This window comes from Ovis aries, chromosome 19 (assembly GCF_016772045.2).
Source record: "Ovis aries strain OAR_USU_Benz2616 breed Rambouillet chromosome 19, ARS-UI_Ramb_v3.0, whole genome shotgun sequence".
NCBI lineage: Eukaryota > Metazoa > Chordata > Mammalia > Artiodactyla > Bovidae > Ovis > Ovis aries.
The window spans coordinates 27,439,468-27,459,582 of NC_056072.1; the positions used below are offsets into that span (position 1 = coordinate 27,439,468).

Below are 20,115 nucleotides of genomic sequence, written 5' to 3' on the forward strand. Positions count from 1 at the left end.
GAAATACTTAGACCAAATTGTGTTAGCTCTTGCTGCTGCTTTTGTTACGGTTACTACAACTAGCAGTGCTTGTAGGACTGTTTCTAAAGTATTCTCTAGGAAAACTGCAACAATTTACAGTTCCATCAGCAGAGCAGGAAGGCGCCTGTTTCCCCAGTCTTTTCACACATTTTTCCCTTGATGTTTTTAAATTAAAAAATTCCCAAGCAGATGGTTGAGAAGTGTTATCTCTTTATGAACTGTTTCTCATTTCTCAGAATAAACAATAAAATTGAGAATCTTTCCATTTTGCTTATTAGTAACTTGGATACTTAAGGAAGATTCAGAATTATAACCGACTCCTCCAAATCAAGAAAATTCGGGGCTTAATACTGACTTATAAAATGCATGAAACTTCTGCAGAAAACAAACAAACAAAATTTACCTAATTTCTAGCTCAAGAAATTTACAAAAGCCCAGCTGCCTGAATTATTATACAGAAGAATATTCAAAAAATTATTTTAAATAGCAATAGAGAATGACTTCCGCAGATTGCAAAAGCAAAACACGTTGCTTCAAGACAACCATCAGCTAGATAAGACCTATTTTATTTCTGCTAGAAACAAAGTAATGATGTTGTTATTTGCATATAATAGATTTTTAATCTCACGTATTTTTTGTGTCCCTTAGACAGTGTTCTCCTTAGGTCACAGCAGGAAATCCCTCACTTACACACAAATTCACAGTATGTACTGGCCATTTCCTATTCCTCTTCCATACACCTTGCAGATTTGTATCCTCTGTTCATTTCTTCCATTAGAAGTCAGGTCTTTTGTTTTACAGATTTACAGTAGGTCTTTATATAGTCAGACTCTTAATTATATCTTAGTGTGATTCACTGGAAATGTCTTCTTTTAGTATGTCACTTTTGTGTTAAACTTGTCTATTATTATATCACTCAGAATAAAACTTTTCATTTTCATGTAGTCAAAAAAATCTGTATTGTTCTTTTCCTAACAGTTCTTCTAACTTTTCTTGGATTGAATGGAATATTCAAACTGTAGCAATTTGAAGAGGAATATGAAAAATTTAAAACTAGTATTCATGGAGAGTTACGTAAGAAAATTTGGAGAAGTTAGAGAGGCTAAGGGAGAGAAGTTAGAGAGGCTAATGCTATGGGAGAGAAACTGTGGGAGATATGCAGATATTTACAGAATATTTCAGGGAGATTTTGCTGTGAGTTTCATATTGTTCCCCACATAACTTCTATAAAATGTCACCACTCCAATTTTTAGGAATTGAATTTTTCTCAGGGGTGGGGGTGTCTGTTGTTTACTATTGATCTTAGGACATATTGAGATTCCACCATCGGACCCATCCTCCAGTTAGCCAGTTGAAAACTATAAGCTACCACCAAAGAGATACTAATGTGTATGTTTGTATATCTATAAAAATGTTTGTGTATATCCCAACACATGAAAATCTAAATGCAGCTATGTACAGATACTTCTAAAAAATCTCTAAAGGAAGTTCTGAGTCAGTAATAATTCATTCAGTATTGCTTATAATTCTTTCAGATCCGCTGTTGTAAATAACAGGTGTTTGCTTGTACCTATGATTTGCAGATTTAAAATATCTCATCTCTGGAGGTGAAGGAGTGAACTAGCAGTTTGTAATTTTTGGCTTTATTTTTGGGGTGAGGCAAAGGTTCATGAATACATTCTGAAAAAGAAAACTTGTCAAAAATAGGCTTAAATCTAACAAATCCAATAAATGAACAAATCAGTCAAACCAAATGAGGAGGTAAATGGTATCTACTAATCATAGCATTATCTTTTATTCATGATGACTTATTATTTTAAAAGCTTTGTTAGAAAATAATTATCATAATTCAACTATTTAAAGTGTACCATTAAACAGCTTTGGTATGTTTCAAAGAGATCTACCTCTATCATCATCATCCACTTTAGAGTGTCCTAACAACCCTTGGCATCCTATAATCTTTACTATCTCCATGCTGCTGCTGCTGCTGCTGCTAAGTCACTTCAGTCATGTCTGACTCTGTGCAACCCTATAGATGGCAGCCCACCAGGCTCTACTGTCCCTGGGATTCTCCAGGCAAGAACACTGGAGTGGGTTGCCATTTCCTTCTCCAATGCATGAAAAGTGAAAAGTGAAAGGGAAGTTGCTCAGTTGTGTCCGACTCTTCACGACCCCATGGACTGCAGCCCACCAGGCTCCTCCATTCATGGGACTTGCCAGGCAAGAGTACTGGAGTGGGTTGCCATTGCTTTTACCTTACTATCTCCATAGTTTTGCCTTTTTCCAGAATGTCCTATAGTTGGAATCACATGGTATATAGCCATTTTGGATTGACTTACTTCACTGAGTACTGTACATTTTTATTTCCTCCATATCTTTTAGTGGCTTAAGAGGTGGCTTTTTTTTTTTTTTTTGTACTGAATATAATAGTGTATCCACTCACCTCCTGAAGGCCCCCTTGGTCACTTCCAAGTTTTTGACATTATGAATAAAGCTGTGTGCAGGTTTTATATGGACATAAGTTTTCAATCTGGTTAAACATCAAGGAGTAAGATTTCTAGGTCCTTTTGTCGTTGTTGTTCAGTCACTCAGTCGTGTCCAACTCTTTGTAACCCCACAGACTGCAGCAGGCCAGGCTTCGCTGTCCTTCACTGTCTCCCAAAGCTTGTTCAAACTCTTGTCCATTGAGTCGATGATGCCATCCAACCATCTCCTCGTCTGTTGTCCCTTTCTCTTCTTGCCCTCAGTATTTCCTAGCATCAGGGTCTTTTCCAAAGAGTTGGCTTTTTGCATCAAGTGACCAAAGTATTGGAGCTTCAGCTTCAGCATCAGTCCTTCCAGTGAATATTTAGGGTTGATTTCCTTTAGGATTGACTGGTTGATCTCCAGGGGAGATCTCCAGGGAAATCTCAAGAGTCTTCCAGCACCACAGTTCTAAAGCATCAATTCTTCAGCACTCAGCCTTCCTTATGGTCCAACTCTCACACCTATGTATGACTACTGGGAAAACCATAGCTTTGACTAGACAGACCCTTATCAGCAAAGTTGTGTCTCTGCTTTTTAATACACTGTGTAGGTTTCTCATCGCCTTTCTTCCCAGAAGCAAGTGTCTTTTAATTTCATGGCCGCAGTCACCATTCACAGTGATTTTGGAGCGCAGGGAAATAAATCTGTCACTGTTTCCACTTTTCCTCCATTTATTTTCCATGAAGTGATGAGACCTGATGCCATGATCTTAGTTTTTTAAATGTTGAGTTTTAAGCCAGCTTTTTCACACTCCTCTTTCACTTTCATCAAGAGGTCTTTGGTTGATGAAAAATTCCTCTTTGATTTCTGTCATAAGGATGGTGTCATCTGTGTATCTGAGGTTATTGATAGTTCCTCCTGGCAGTCTTGATTCCAGCTTGTGCTTCATCCAGCCTGGAATTTTGCCTGATGTACTCTGCATATAAGTTAAATAAGCAGGGTGGTAATATACAACCTTGATGTACTCCTTTCCCAATTTGGAACCAGCCCATTGTTCCATGTCAAGTTCTAACTGTTGCTTCTTGACTTGCATACAGATTTCTCAGGAAGCAGGTATGGTGGTGTGGTATTTCTATCTCCTGAAAAATGTCCCATAGTTTGTTGTGATCCACACAGTCCAAGGTTTTAGCATAGTCAATGAAACAGGTGTTTTTTCTGGAATTCTCTTGTTTTTTCTATGATCCTACATATGGCAAGAATATGTTTAATTTCACCTTCCTCCTAGCAGTGAATTGTTATTTTAAAAATCTATTAGATCAATTAAGAATATTTTACTTATTTATTTTCTGATGTTCTTCTTTTCTTATTTAGGCCTGTGTTTCTGGCCTTTATCATTTTTGTACTCTCTGGAGAGAGACCTGTGGTTTGATTTCAGATATAAATCTGGGAAATTCTCCATCACCACTGCTTCACATGTTATTTCTGTTCCTTTTTTTTCCTTCTTCTCCTTCTGTTCCCACCATTATACAGTTCTTAAGAATTTTCTTCTTTATTTTCAGTTGTGTCATCTTTTAAGTTTTGGAACATTTGATTGTCACACACACACACTTTATCCTCAAGCTTAGAGATTGTTTTCTCAGTCATGTTTAGACTACTAATGAGCCCATCAAAGTCATTACATATCTCTTTACAGTATTTTTGATCACTAGCTTTCTTTTGTTAAGAATGCTTTTCAAGGAGACTTTCTTCTCTACAGATCCTTGAGAAAACAGGTGCCTTGTCTTACACTGCTTCCTGTAGGTGATAGGAACTTGCCCTTCCACTTACACATTTATTTTTTAGTTTTTTTCCAGAATCTCCATTCCTCTGCTTACATTATCCATTTTTTGCATACTACCTATTTTTTTCCAATAAATACCTTAGCGTATCAATCATTGTTCTTTAAAATTTCTGATCTGATAACTCATGCCATGTCTGATGCCTATTCTGATGTGTATTCAACCTCTTAATACTGTGTTTTTTGCATTTTAATGTGCTGTGTAAGTTTTCTCTTGAAACCCATGAATGATGTACTGGCTGAAAGAAATGCAGTGAATAGGGCTTTACAAATATAGTGGGAAAGTATGGGAGTGAGAAGGGAGTATTCTCTAGTTATGTGTCTTGGTCCCATTGTTTTGGTGAACCTGTCCTCCTGAATTATCAACTTCACCAGCTCTCTGTCTCCTCCTCACCCATTTGGCGAGACAGGATGGACTGCAGCTGTGTGTTTCCTTTACCCCTTGTGGGAAGTTAGATTTGGGTATTTTTCTTAGAAAGAGGTGGTGGTGGTGTGTTGCTGTCATGTATGACTCTATGCGACCCCATGGACAAGATTTACTAGGCTATTACAAAACCCCAGCAGGTTAGGCTCTGGTAAAATAGCTTCTTCTGCAGGCAAAATTTGTTTTTTAAGAAGAATATAGTGCTGTGGCTTGTTGCAGAATGGTTCATTTTACCTCCCCCTCCCAGAAGTATGAGAAGATCTTCCATCATTATTCACTATGATGATCCAGTTGAGTTCCTGGAGGTAAAACTCAGAAAAGTGTGGGGAACCACCTATGTCCTGGGTTCCCAGGAGTGTTAGCTCTTAGACTTGTTCTGCTGACCCTCCAGAAATTCATCAGTCACAGTTCAGATTTCTCTACTCCAATACTGGCTTCTAGGGAAAGTTCTGCTGTTGGATTTCTGCTCCAGAAAGTTGTAGTTCTCTGTATTTGCCTATTGTCTCTCCATTTTAGAGGTAGTGGTTTTATTCTGTGACCTCACTTCTCTGTCAGATTTAAGAGGAGTTGCTTAGCTTCTTACTTGTTGTCAGAACAGAGTGATGACTGCAAAACTGTTTATACACCAGGTGAAAATCAGAAGTCAAGGTGATTGGTCTGTTTTTTAATTAGGTTATTTGACTTTTTATTATTGAGTTGTAATTGTCCATAGTGGCTTGGATTTTTATGTCTCAATTTCAGAAAGAAAATTACTCTACTTTACAAGGCATAATATTTAATTATACCATATAGTTGGTTTGGACATGAAAAAGAAAGTGAAGAATAAATGGCTCATTTGGGGCAATTGAAAATTTTAGACACAAAACCCAGGAATTTTAGCTATTTTTTATTACAGTAAATACTCTAATTTTGAAAACCATTTATTAATACTGACTTCAAAATTTTAGATGATGCTTTTTACTAGAAAAATAGTCTAATGATAATATTTGACGTCCAACCTTCTGTCTTTGATAGCTTACAGTGAATGATGTTGGATTCATGATCTCCAAAGAAGAAGATTTAGCTTTGGGATCACTCAAGAGCTTTTTTGTAGCAGAGTTTTATTAAAGTAAGAAAAGGGGCAGAGAAAGCTTCTGACATAGACATCAAAAGGGAGATGGAGAGTCCCCCCCCCACTAGTGTTAGCAAGGGTCTTATATACTTTTTAATTGGTTATTACAATAGATCAAAAGAATGTCTCAAGGTTGTAATGATCTTACTAGACCCACTCCCATAATATACATTTTAAGATAACAGGAGTAGTCAGAAGGTTTTCAAGAAGGAGAAACTGTCCTCAAGCAAGATATAGTGTTGTTATATAATCCTTAGTACAGAGTTTAAACGGAGTTGTTTGTTGCATAATCATCAGTTATGGAAAACATTTTATGTGACTAATTTATGTAACATTTTAAAATGTTTATGTGACTAAGACTAAGGAATGTAGAGGAAAAAAAAGGTGTTTGTCCTTTCCTCCTCCTTGAGACCTCCTTGGGGACCCTGGACTTCTTATCAACCTACCTAGGAATTGACTCTCTTAGTCTCTCATCTTTTTGTCATATTTTTAAATGAGACTTTGAGATTTTGGAGAAGGAAATGACAACCCACTCCAGTACTCTTGCCTGAAAAATCCTATGGATGGAGGAGCATGGTAGGCTACAGTCCATGGGATTGCAAAGAGTCGGACATGACTGAGCGCCTTCACTTTCACTTTTCTTTCACTTTGAGATTTTAAAAATCTATATTTCTGGAGTATCAGGAAAACTGTTGGAATATTTTGGTCTGAAGTCGTAATAAAGCTAGCATGATCACTTTGTGAACAACTCTCCTAGGAGAGAGTATAATTTTATTCTCTCTGACTGTGGGTATCTTTTCTCTGGCTTATCACACAGGCTACTGACATGAAAGGACATCTAGATCAGGGTTGTTGGAGTTTTTTTACATCTATTTTGGTTTCTTGGCACAGTCAGCTTAAAACAACCCTGCAAGGATGAATTTTGATAAACAAAGACTACAAACTCACCATTCTCCCTCTCTCAGAACTGCTGATGGGAGGAAGCCAAGGAAAAGACAGAAAGTAAGAGGACCATTTTGTATAGTCTTTGTAGGTCACCTACCTTCAAAAGAGGCAGTATGGCAGCTACAGAATGGATCTGAAGGGACGTGGCTCATGGTGTTTTCCAAAAATGGCTACACAAGCACACGTTGCCCAACTTGCTCTTCTTTCACTAAGACTTTGACACTGTTTCTCATCAAGTGGTGAAATGAATGCCTCTCCTCTTAAACCCAGGTAGACCTTTGTGGCTGCCTTAACCGGTAAAGAAAAAATAGGAGTGAAGCTCTGTGATTGCTGAGGCTAGCTTATAAAAACGCATGCACTTCCACCTTGCTGTATTGGTACAGTTTTGCTTGGAATCCAGGCAGCATAATATGAGGAAGTACAAACAGGTAGACAGAGAGGTCTACCCTAAGAGCATGGCTGGGCTTCCACTCACTAGCCAACACCACTCAACAGTCATGTAAGCTGGTCTGCCTGTCCCCATTCAAGCTGCCCCAGCTAATGAGGTTTACAGCTGAGATGAGCTGATGATCTCTGCTCAGATTACACATTGTTGAGTGGTGTAAATGACCGTCATCTTTTTAAGCCACTAAATTTTGGGAGTAATTTATTACACACCAAAAGTAATTGGAACTAGGAAGTGAACGCAAGATATTTGGCACAAATTGCTTGCTCAAGTTTCCATGAAACAGTGGCTTTTTGTACCTTTGTATCAGTGGATTTCATTTTTTATGTGCTAACTTTATAATTCTACAAGGGACAGATCTACTCCAAGTATATTTTAAACCTCTCATATCAGGGTAAAAACAACAAAAAGAAAAAAGACATTTGCTCTGTGAGATGTGATTGCTACTCAAGATATGCTCTTAGGTATTGTGACTTGAAACACCTTCATTCTTTGTCAGAATTGTCACATCAGTTCAGAGTAATCTTAGGGTGACTCATATTGACTAACTGTTTCTGTAGAAACCTATCCCTGTGTTGAATTATTTCAATGACTATTGGTTTTAAAATGATAACAAGTACATCAGTGCAATCTAATGTTAAGGAGATGAGCCTCGTGCTTGACCTATAGTACCTGTTTCACAAATATTACTTTCTCACCCATCCTCCAGAATGAAAATATGTACCTTAGTACTTACCTCTGCTTATAAATCCAGCAAAAACAACCTAACTTGATGATTATTTTATGCATTTATTGACTGTAGAGCTTTAAACCTAGGGAGAAGATGTTGGTGACTGTCTTGAGCCTTTTAGTTCCAGGAGGAGTGAAGATGAAGAATATGAAATCTCAGGAGTTTAATGAGTTTTGATACTAGCTGATCATTAGATTTAGCTAAAAGCTCTCCACTTCTCATCCATCCTGATTTAACTGCTCTGGGATGTAGCTTCATGAGTTCTTATATGTTTATAAAGACTGTCCAGGTGAATTTATTTTATGACCAGTGTTGAGAACTACTGGCTTAATGATCTGAGTAGCCAAATGTTTTGCAAAGTACAGATACGCTACCCAATAGGCAACATTAAACAAAGCAGAGTAAGATCCATGCTATTTTCAATTTTGTTTCAATCATTTAGGTTAAATCAATGAGAGTAATTCAGTATGGTGTTAGGTTTGTCACGAATGATTTTCCAATTCTTGTTAATCTGCCTTTTTAATTAAAAGAGCAAAGGTCACATTCTCAGAGACTTCGAAAATGTACATCTAGTGTCCATTTATATTATTGTGGACCATGTCTGTTTGCGTTATTTTCCATTTCTACCCTTTTCATTTTATCAGTTAACTATTATTTTGGTCAGCAGTGTTCCATGTTAGATAGAAGTACACATATGTCTGTGTTGACTTCTCTATAATTTAAGTTTAAGAAAGTTAAATAGTTTAAGAAAAAATTAAGTAAATAATAGAGCATTTTGTCCTGAGATGTGGCTTACCAAAAATGCAGAGGTGTCCTTCTAATGACTGAATTTTAGGAAGCATTGAGAGAACAATCGCTTTGAGAACAGACACTAGGGATTGTGAGATCACCAGCTTCCAGTAAGATACTCCATGAACACTACCCTGACCAGAAAAAAAAAAAAAATCCCCAGGTCGTTAATATGAGCTTGATGTTGAAATAGAAGCTGATACCTCTAAAGTAACTTGTGTATTGGATACAATTAAATATGTATCTGAAGGGTCTTTGACCAAGCTGTTATCTTCTGTATGTCGCTCTCACAATAGTTATGATAGGAGAAGCTAATATCTAAATCCTGTAAAGGATCAGTTCAGTTCAGTTGGTCAGTCGTGTCCAACTCTTTGTTTCCCCATGGACTGCAGCATGCCAGGCCTCTCTGTCTGTCACCAAACTTATACTCAAAAGTTTACTTTTGGGTTTAGTCAAACTCATGTCCATTGAGTTGGTGATGCCATCCAACCATCTCATCCTGTGTCATCCCTTTCTCCTCTCTCCTTCAATCTTTCCCAGCATCAGGGTCTTTTCAAATGAGTCAGTTCTTTGCATCAGGTGGTCGTGGCCAAAGTACTGGAATTTCAGCTTCAACATCAATCCCTCCAATGGATATTCAGGACTGATTTCCTTTAGGATGGACTGGTTGATCTATTTGCAGTCCAAGGGACTCTCAAGAGTCTTCTCCAACACCATAGTTCAAAAGTACCAATTCTTTGGTGTTCAGCTTTCTTTGTAGTCCAGCTCTCACATCCATGGATGACTACTGGAAAAACATAATTTTGACTAGATAGACCATTGTTGCCAAAATAATGTCTCTACTTTTTAATATGCTGTCTAGGTTGGTCATAACTTTTCTTCCAAGGAGCAAGCATCTTTTAATTTCATGGCTGCAGTCACCATCTGCACTGATTTTGAAGCCCAGTCTGTCAATGTTTCCACTGTTTCCCCATTTATTTGCAATGAAGTGATGGGACCAGATGCCATGATCTTAGTTTTCTGAATGCTGGCTTTTAAGCCACCTTTTTCACTCTCCTCTTTCACTTTCATCAAGAGGCTCTATAGTTCTTCTTCACTTTCTGCCATAGGGTGGTGTCATCTGCATGTCTGAGGTTATTGATATTTCTTCTGGCAATCTTGATTCCAGCTTACGCTTCATCCAGTCCAACATTTCTCATGATGTACTCTGCATTTAAGTTAAATAAGCAGGGTCACAATATACAGCCTTGACATACTCCTTTCAAATTTGGAACCAGTCTGTTTTCCCATGCCCAGTTCTAACTGTTGCTTCTTGACCTGCATCCAGGTTTCTCAGGAGGCAGATAAGATAGTCTGGTATTCCCATTTCATTAAGAATTTTCCACAGTTTGTTTTGATCTACACAGTCAAAGGCTTTGGTATAGTCAATAAAGCAGAAATAGATGTTTTTCTGGAACTCTATTGGTTTTTCAATGTCCCAACAGATGTTGGCAATTTGACCTCTGGTTCTTTTGCCTTTTCTAAATCCAGCTTGAACATCTGGGAGTTCACAGTTTACATACTGTTGAAGCCTGGTTTGGAAAATTTTGAGCATTACTTTGTTAGTGTGTGAGATGAGTGTAATTGTGCATAGTTTGAGGATTCTTTGGCATTGCCTTTCTTTGGGATTGGAATGAAAACTGATCTTTTGCAGGCCTGTGGCCACTGCTGAATTTTCTGGCATATTGAGTGCTGCACTTTCACAGCATCATCTTTTAGGATTTGAAATAGCTCAACTGGAATTCCATCACCTCCACTAGCTTTGTTCGTAGTGATGCTTCCTAAGCCTCACTTGACTTCATATTCCAAGTCTGACTCTAGGTGAATGATCACACCATCGTGATTATCTGGGTCATGAAGACCTTTTTAGTACTATTCTTCTGTGTATTCTTGCCACCTCTTCTTAATATCTTCTGCTTCTGTTAGATCCATACCATTTCTTTCCTTTATTGAGCCCATCTTTGCTTGAAAAGTTCCTTTGGTATCTCTAATTTTCTTGAAGAGATCTCTAGTCTTTCCCATTCTATTGCTTTCCTCCATTTCTTTGCATTGATCACTGAGGAAGGCTTTCTTATCTCTCCTTGCTGTTGGTTGGAACTCTGCATTCAGATGGGCATATCTTTCCTTTTCTCCTTTGCCTTTTGCTTCTCCTCTTTTCATGGCTATTTGCCTCCTCAGACAACCATTTTGCTTTTTTGCGTTTATTTTTCTTGAGGATGGTCTTAATCACTACCTCCAGTACAATGTCATGAGCTTCCATCCATAGCTCTTCAGGCACTGTGTCTATCAGATATAATACTTTGAATCTATAAAGGATCATTTATTCCAGTTTATTGGTACCAAAGAAACTGAAAAGTTTTTTGATGCAAACCAATTGCTTATTACTGCCCTAAGTATGACATCTATAGATAGCTTGGCATCAAAGTTTCAGACGAAACTATTAATGAATCAGATAAACTAATACTATTTCTAGTGTTAGGGCCGATCTTCATCTTTCAGTGGTTGCCAGTTATTTCTGTCCCTTGGGTGAGCTGTGTCCATCTGTAAAACAGGTGGCTGTGTCACAGCCATTTGGGCTGTGTGGGAAATAGATGGGGAAACAGTGGAAACACTGGCAGACTTTATTTTGGGGGGCTCCAAAATCACTGCAGATGGTGACTGCAGCCATGAAATTAAAAGACGCTTACTCCTTGGAAGAAAAGTTATCACCAACCTAGATAGCATATTCAAAAACAGAGATATTACTTTGCCCACTAAGGTCCGTCTAGTCAAGGCTATGGTTTTTCCAGTAGCCATGTATGGATGTGAGAGTTGGATTGTGAAGAAGGCTGAGCGCCGAAGAACTGATGCTTTTGAACTGTGGTGTTGGAGAAGACTCTTGAGAGTCCCTTGGACTGCAAGGAGATCCAACCAGTCCATTCTGAAGGAAATCAGCCCTGGGATTTCTTTGGAAGGAATGATGCTAAAGCTGAAACTCCAGTACTTTGGCCACCTCATGCGAAGAGTTGACTCATTGGAAAAGACTCTGATGCTGGGAGGGATTGGGGGCAGGAGGAGAAGGGAACGACAGAGAGTGAGATGGCTGGATGGCATCACAGACTCAATGGACGTGAGTCTGAGTGAACTCCAGGTGTTGGTGATGGACAGGGAGGCGTGGCGTGCTGTGATTCATGGGGTTGCAAAGAGTCAGACACGACTGAGCGACTGAACTGAACTGAACTGGGGGGACTTAATTTGGTTGGTCAGAAATACAAAGGTAATCACATCTGCTACCAATTCCGTCAAGGACCTTCACAGATAAAACCACCACTGAGGTTTCAGAAGTAAGCTATTGGTTACACTATTGCAAGGTTCCTGTGTATGATTCACATGCAATGTCAGGGCTTGGAAGACAACCCAGTTGCTGGGATGAATGATTAATATTGGAGTCTGTACAATAACAGGCTGTGTAAAAGTGATTTTAAAAAGAGAAGAAATTCTACCTTGCCTTCCAAATTGTTTTCAAAGTACCTATTTTCCCGCTTAAACTGGCAAATTATGCTTCTTGGCAGCCCAGCAGCAGCATTTATATCAAGAGTGCTTACTAGGGAATTAGTTTTTGCTGAAAATTTGTTTTATTGAAAGTTCATGTTATATTTGCAGGGTTCAAGAGGTTTTCCAAGTTCCAAGGTTTATTTTATACTTTGACTTTTAGCATGCTATATATCTCGCAGTGTACTTTGAGCCTACCTGTATTTAGTGATGAGCTGTCTGCTTCCTTATCTTCACCTGGTGTGGGTTATTACGTAGTGTTTTTCTTTCAATACAGAGTGGTTTTTAAATTATATCAGAAATTTCATTACCATCATCACCTAAGAAAATATATGGGAAAACTAACAAACTTCTCTTCTAATTCATCTCATGCCCTCTGGACTTTTCCTTAGCATTTACTTCAAAGGTGATTTGGCTTATAAATCCATTTACTGTTTATACATGTAACATATTCTGTAAATATGATCTTTACTTGGAGAAATCTATGTAATTAGATGAACAAATAATTAGATAAGTAAGTAATTATTAATTACTTAGCAAAGCTCTTTGGGTTTTTTCAAGTATAATAAAAAATGTACTGTCATTAAGACATGAGTATGACCCTGAAATCAGCTACAGCAAAATTAAATGGAGCTTTTGGTAGTGGGGGAGGCTTATTCATTTGGATTTGTAAATTGATTATCCCCCTGACATACCCTACCCTTAGCACTCTCAAAGTAGACTATTTTGTCACCTGTCTTAGAGTCTCTGCATATGTGTAAGTCTCTTTTATAGACCATTTTTTCTAACCCTCTTTTGCTGGATAGCTTCTGTTCCTATTGCAGATATTAACTATCAATATATTGAGACTCCAGAAACTCATAGATTCGTCTGCGTACTTTGACCTTGCATTACACTGTACTTTTACATTGATTTGTAGTAGTCGTTTGACTAATGGCCATCTTTCAGCTGTAAGCTCCATGAACATAAGGACTGTTTTGTTTTTTTTTTCCCTCACCATTGTATCCCCACTGACTAAAGTATAGCCATTGTTTAATGAATATTTTTTGAATCAATGATCATATTTAAAAAGATAGTGCTTTTTAGAAAGAGCTAAAATTCTTGTGACTTAGGGAAATATCTCCCTCATCTTAAAACCCTGTTTAACCTGTAGGAACAGGGCTCGTCTATTACTGAAAAGCTCCATTTTCAAGTAATGCTATGAACAGCAGCGTAGAAAAAGGACTTGCTTTCTGAAAGACTGAAATTATACTGCTGCAGTTTGAGGGCAATGTTTCAAGGGAAATAGGGATAGGGAAATGAAGATTTGCTTCTGTGTTGTTCTCATTCTAGTCCATTCTATTTGAGGTGGGGGGAAGGAGAATTTAGGAAAACTGTATAAAGAAAGACTAAAACACTGATTTAAGAGATACTGAAGTAGAAGCTATTTTTATTCAAAGAGTTATTGTGCTCCTAAGAATTTATTCAAAGAGTATTAATGTTTGTAAGTTTATGTGAATTATGTTTACACTCAAGGGATTACAAGCTTGTTTCTAAATATTTCTAAATAATAGATGTAATTTTACTGATGACTATATTGCAAAATAATCTATCAAGGGCTATTATACTACAAATAGACTAAGTCTACTTGGATTTTTTTGACACTCTTCTCCTATTATCTTTATTGTAATCAGTAATTAATTGCATGTATTTTAACCATTGACAGTGAAAACTAATGAGGACAAGATTGATTTGTTCAAAGTGAAACCTCCTTTTGGAATTCCCTTGTCCTTTTTTATCTTTTTTTTTTTAATGTCTGGGAATAGTCATTTTCATTTTAATAAGAAAGTATCAAATGGTCTAATTAGTAGTATTTTTCTTATTATTAAGCATTTTATTCTTGTGAAAGAAATAGAAGTTTAGAATTACAGCCATGTTTTTTGACCATTTCAACTATGGTCCTATTTACAGTGGTGTTTTTAGAACCATAGTTACACATTAGAATAACTGCATCTTGAGAGCTATTATGTTCTCCCCCCAAATACACAAGCTATAAATGTATAGCCATTTTCACAAAAGGAACCCATTCAGGTAAATAACAGTGAAATCCAGAAGCAATGGAACCCCCATTCCAGAAGTCCTAGTGATTGCTTCATTGCAGTACTAAATATCCCACCAAAGATAGTCACAACCCAGATTTATAATATGATAGGTCAGTATCATTTTACTCTTTTATATCTGATTTATATCTTTTATTTATGTTGAGACTTGGCTGTGCATTATCTGTGTAGTTATAGTTCATTGATTTTCATGGTCTACTAGTATTTCGTTAAATGAATATTTCACTGCTTATTAAGCTGCTTTATTGTGATGGACGTTAGATTGTTTTCATCCTTTAGCTATTACGGTTAGTACTACCACAGACATTCTTATAAATGTCTTTGGTGAGCATATGCACACATATCTGTAAAGTATGTAATAGGGGTGAAACTGCCGGATTGTAGATTATGCTTATATCCTGCCTTAGTAGATATTTCTAAACAGAGTTTCAGAGTAATTGCACCAGTATGCACTCCCATAAGTAATAATAAGAGTTCCGGTTGCTCCATATCCTCGGTGGGACTGGAAATTTCTTTCCTTTTTCATTCTGAGGTTGTGTATATATGGTATGTGCCATGCGATTTATTGAACCTTTATTAAATAAACTTCCATAAATTTGTAAACGTAACTTTTTTCATACATACACACACATAAAACTGTGACTTGGATTTCTATCTTAGAGAGCAGAGGTTACATATAAGGCACTTCCCTAACCTCAAGTGAATCATATATGGCAAGCATTTAATGAAATTTTGTTAAGATCAGTATGATGCTAAAGCTGAAACTCCAGTACGTTGGCCACCTCATGCCAAGAGTTGACTCATTGGAAAGGACTTTGATGCTAGGAGGGATTGGGGGCAGGAGGAGAAGGGGATGACAGAGGATGAGATGGCTGGATGGCATCACCAACTCGATGGACGTGAGTCTGAGTGAACTCCAGGAGATGGTGATGGACAGGGAGGCCTGGCGTGCTGCGATTCATGGGGTCGCAAAGAGTCGAATACGGCTGAGTGACTGAACTGAACTGAACTGAACTGACTCTTTAACTGCTTCATTAAGAGACAACAGATAAGGTGAGAGAGAAAAAGTGCTAAAAGAGGAATAATATAAATTTAGTCTACTGAGAAAGACAAAAATTAAGGACAGGATCCTTCTTAGTTTTTGTTGCATTTTATTTTTCATAAATATATTCATCCACTCAATTTCATGTTGGTTCTGAAAGAAAAACTCAATTGTTCCTTGTCTGCATGTTCATTGCTTCTGTTTCCACTCTCAGTGTAAAAAATAATTAAAAGCTATATTTCTCTTAATCATGAGCCTAGCTATATTTCTTCAGGAAGATGGTTTGGGTATTACATTAACTAGCTAAGCTATGTCTCTCTTCACCCATCAATACCCAAATGAACAGAAATGACAAACCCAGCATCAGTCTTTTTTTTTTTTTTTAACTTCTTCAGGAAACAAAACCAGCTTATATGCCTAGAAACTGTATTCATGAATTTACGGACATAAAGAAAATCCTGCTTTCAGCCCCTTTTTACCCAACTGCTTTCAAAATAAGCAAATAAACACAGAAAATAATAACAGCTTACCCTAATGCCTTAATGGAATTTAATCGTTTAACAGTTCTTACTTCACTGAAAAGAAGAGATTTCTATAGAAATGATAATCAACCTCCTGTGAGGATATGGAGCTCATAAAACCTGAGAGTTTCTAAAGGTCAGCAAGCATTGAAGGTTTTGTCCTAGGGATAAATTTCTAAATAACCCTGAGGAGAAAGAGAGAGAGAGAGAGAAAGGAAAAAGTTTAACTTGATGAAAGTAAAATGTGCAAACTTAACAGTTTCTGGATTATTATTTAATTACAGCCATCAATCACCTCACATCTGTCTATTCCCAGTACTCAAGAAAATCATGCTAAAGCCATACTGTCCAAACCATCAGAGAAAGTATAGACCATTAAGAGTCCTAAGGATTTGAAGCAATATTTAAGAAATCACCCTAGAGAAGATCTTGGGAAATTACCTAAAAACAAGATAGTGGAATCCATCTTTCAACAAATACTAGGAAAACCCAAAAGTAAAATTATCCTTTTAACGTATAAGACAAACCACTCATCGCTTCCTTATCTGTACAGTTTACAGATTTTCCGAGTAAGTGATCCTTTTCCAAAGGCTTTGCTTTCCAAATTATTTTATTTCAATACATATTTTACTAATGCATGAAACTGGCCTGCAGTTAGTCATTTTATGAACATGATTTTACATTCTTTTAAAATGAAGACTATTTGAAGTTGAGCTTTTAGAAATACATTTGTTTCATTAATTGGCACTGGGAAACGCCAGCCAGTGTCTTTATGGGCAGCTATTATTTTTGGTTTAAAATGTTTAATTTCTTCTTATTGAGGGGTTCATACTGACTGTCCCTAAATTCTGTAGCAAAAGAATTAAACAGCATTACGCTTTTTAAGCTTCAAAGAGATCAGAAAAGTGTCTCAACCGTGGTAATCCCCTTGTCGTGCTGCATTTATCTCCCACCAGATACCTAAATGCTTCCCTCTTCTTCTCAGGCAGATCATTGCAGAGAGGCTGGAACAAGAGAAAAGAGTTGAGCTGGTACTGAGCAGTGGATATAAAAAGAAGTGTCACCCTAGTGGAAGTAAATAGACTCTGAGACTGTAATCTCTGCCCTTATTTATCTGTGAAACCATAAATGCTCAGGGGAAAGCTTGTCATTTATTTAGCTACAGAAACCTATGTCTGTAGTCATGTATGGTTTTTAGCTAGTTTTTATTTCCATACTTTCCATTGGAGCAATCTTCTGTTTTGTAACCACCTAGGTCTTCTCTCTAAATAGGGTTTTGTCCCAATGGTGTTGTTGAATATGGCCTTTAAGGTTCTCTGTGTTTTCTGAATAATAATATGTTCATTACCTGTGTTTTCCAACAGAGTTCATCAGGTGATTTAATGATCAGAAACATTCAGTTGAAGCACAGTGGAAAATATGTTTGTATGGTGCAGACAGGGGTGGACAGCGTTTCATCTGCTGCTGACCTCATAGTAAGAGGTAAGCATTAATGGCTCAGTGTTTTGTTTTGTTTTATTTTTAAACATGTTAACTGAGCCTTCCTTGCTGAAGAAAAAACCAAGATGAGATAGCAATGCTATGCTAAGTCGCTTCAGTCGTGTCCAACTCTATGCAACCCTATGGACGGCAGCCCACCAGGCTCCTCTGTCCACAAGATTCTCTAAGCAAGACTACTGGAGTGGGTTGCCATTTCCTCCTCCAGAGATAGCAATATGAGCATGCAGATATAATATTGATTTGATCCCCACCCCACCCAAACAGACCAGAAGATGTACCAATGAGGACTGATGCTAATTCAAAGAAATAAAAATCTCAATTCTGTCATTCCAATAGCTCTCACAGTAATAAGCATTCTACAGCTGCTGCCAAGCTGATGTGTTTTTGAACATGTCATTAATTCAGTGATGGTGTTTAATGTGAAAGAGAATAGTGATAGAGTGTATGTGTGTGTACATCCAAAAAACCAGAATCATCCAGAATGCCTGAGAAAATTTGCCAATCTGAGCTACTGTCCAAAGTACTGATTTGCTACTGGGCTGAAAAATGACCCAGAGTGCACTGTAGAATAAAACAGCTCTAGATAACAAACTGGAAACTACAGAGATGTCCCAGGAGGTTAAAAAAAAAAAAAAAACAAAACAGGCTTCACACAAAAGTGAAGGTTATTGAATTTGGAAAGGTACAGGAATCCTGCCAAACAGAGGACTCAAAAAGCAGATGTCATTTGCTGTCGTGGAGTATTATGACTTTGGAATTCATGGCTCAAAATCCAGATTAAATATCTAACAACAGGAATGCAAAAGAAAGAAAATGGTTGTTTTATTGCAGGGAAATTTCCTTTTGCCATAAGTGCTTTTGAAATCGGGATCCACTGGGGTGTCATGAGGTGCCATGTGTCAGGAGGGAGGTTCTTCACTTTGGTTTATGGAATTGCTAACTAGAGTCAGACGTGGCTGAGTGACGGAACTGAACTGTTCTTTGCATTTTTGCCTTCCATAGGTTCACCTGGGCCACCAGAGAGTGTGAAGGTAGATGAAATTACAGACACAACAGCCCAGCTCTCTTGGAAAGAAGGTACAGACAACCACAGCCCAGTTATAGCCTATTCTGTCCAGGCGAGGACTCCCTTCTCCGTGGGTTGGCAAACGGCCACAACAGGTAAAGGGGGTGAGGCAGATGCCACTGGTACAAATGAATGGATTTCAGATCAACCCTGAGATGCGCAAACGTTTACCTCTCTGAAATATTCCTTTGTAGTGCCTGAGGTCATTGATGGGAAAACACACACAGCTACGGTAGTCGAGTTAAATCCATGGGTGGAGTACGAATTTCGGGTTGTAGCCAGTAACAAAATCGGAGGTGGAGAACCCAGTTTACCCTCAGAAAAAGTAAGAACTGAAGAGGCAGGTTAGTGTTTTTGTTTTCTGAGTCTTGGCTTCATAGGTCTTCCTCGGTGTGTGTTTCTACTTCTCTTGCCCTTGATCCCCAGGCCAGCAGGGGTTCAGCCTCAGTAGTGCCTCGTTGCAATTATCTGACCTATCTCACAGCAAACTGGCCATATGGCGTTTGTCAAAAGACACACGTGCAAGTGAATCTGATGTAGTGTGACATTTGCAAGAGTTCAGTCCAGCGCCAGCCTTCATTAGTGCATGTAGAGTGACTATGTTTTTGTCACTTAAGGTTATAATTACTATCTGAGATCGTCACCCTGTTAACAGGGGAAGTGCTGTTTTCATTTATAACAAGCATTGACAAATTGGTAGGATAATGACTTTTGGGAGATCAGCTGCTAGGAAATTTCATTCTGCCCTCCAAGCTCAGTGAATGAGCTTAAGTGATTGATGAATAGGTACATTTTGGCTGCTTGAGTATTAAATTAAGAGAGAATTATTTTTAAAATTTTCATGAGGGGTAACTATTAATATTAACCATAAGACCCCTTGGTAATGCTAAAAACAGCCTAACATTGAAACTGCAGAACAGAAAGTGTGTATGGTATCACATTATTGAGGCATCAGACAGGATTTAAGACTTTCCTTTTCAGAATCTGTAGTGTTAAGACTAAAATTATGTTTGAAATACAGCCGATGTATCACTTTGGAACAAAGCCAAGATAGAAGTCATGGAGTATATTTGAGTAATTTTAATGATGCTTTTCCACTTAGGACAATGCATAGAATGTTCGTGCCTGGGATTATGAGAAACTGGGGAGTCACATCCGTCTTGAGACTCTGTTCATTTATTCACAGAAATATGGTTAGAAAGTATCTGCTGTGTGCTGAGCACTTCCTAGGTACAGTGGGTACAGTTGTGAACACAACAAGGACCTACCTTTAGGTATCTTATACTCTAGGTGTGTCGTGAGATTTATAAAACATAAATTTCTATTAGTGAGAAATCTAATGCCTGTGTGAGATTCATAAAAGAACAGGATTTGAAGATTTCAATGTGAGTCATTTTTATATAAAGCCGGTGTTCTGAGAACTCTATCTTTCCTTAGAGTAGTCACAAGTTAAATGTTCATGCTTACATGGATAGGCCTAGAGATTATCATACCAAGTAAAATTAAGGCAGAAAGAAAGGCAAATTATCATATGATATTACTTATATGT

General features: G+C 37.7%; 1 protein-coding gene across 1 annotated transcript in view; it reads left to right on the forward strand.

Moving 5' to 3' along the window:
• The window catches only part of CNTN3 (contactin 3), a 408,740-nt gene that overhangs the window by 343,002 nt on the left and 45,623 nt on the right, over nucleotides 1-20,115 (forward strand). The window contains exons 14-16 of the mRNA XM_015102330.4: nucleotides 17,365-17,482; nucleotides 18,503-18,661; nucleotides 18,761-18,910. Coding sequence (XP_014957816.3) covers nucleotides 17,365-17,482; nucleotides 18,503-18,661; nucleotides 18,761-18,910 — 427 coding nt within the window. The remainder of the gene's footprint in view (nucleotides 1-17,364; nucleotides 17,483-18,502; nucleotides 18,662-18,760; nucleotides 18,911-20,115) is intronic.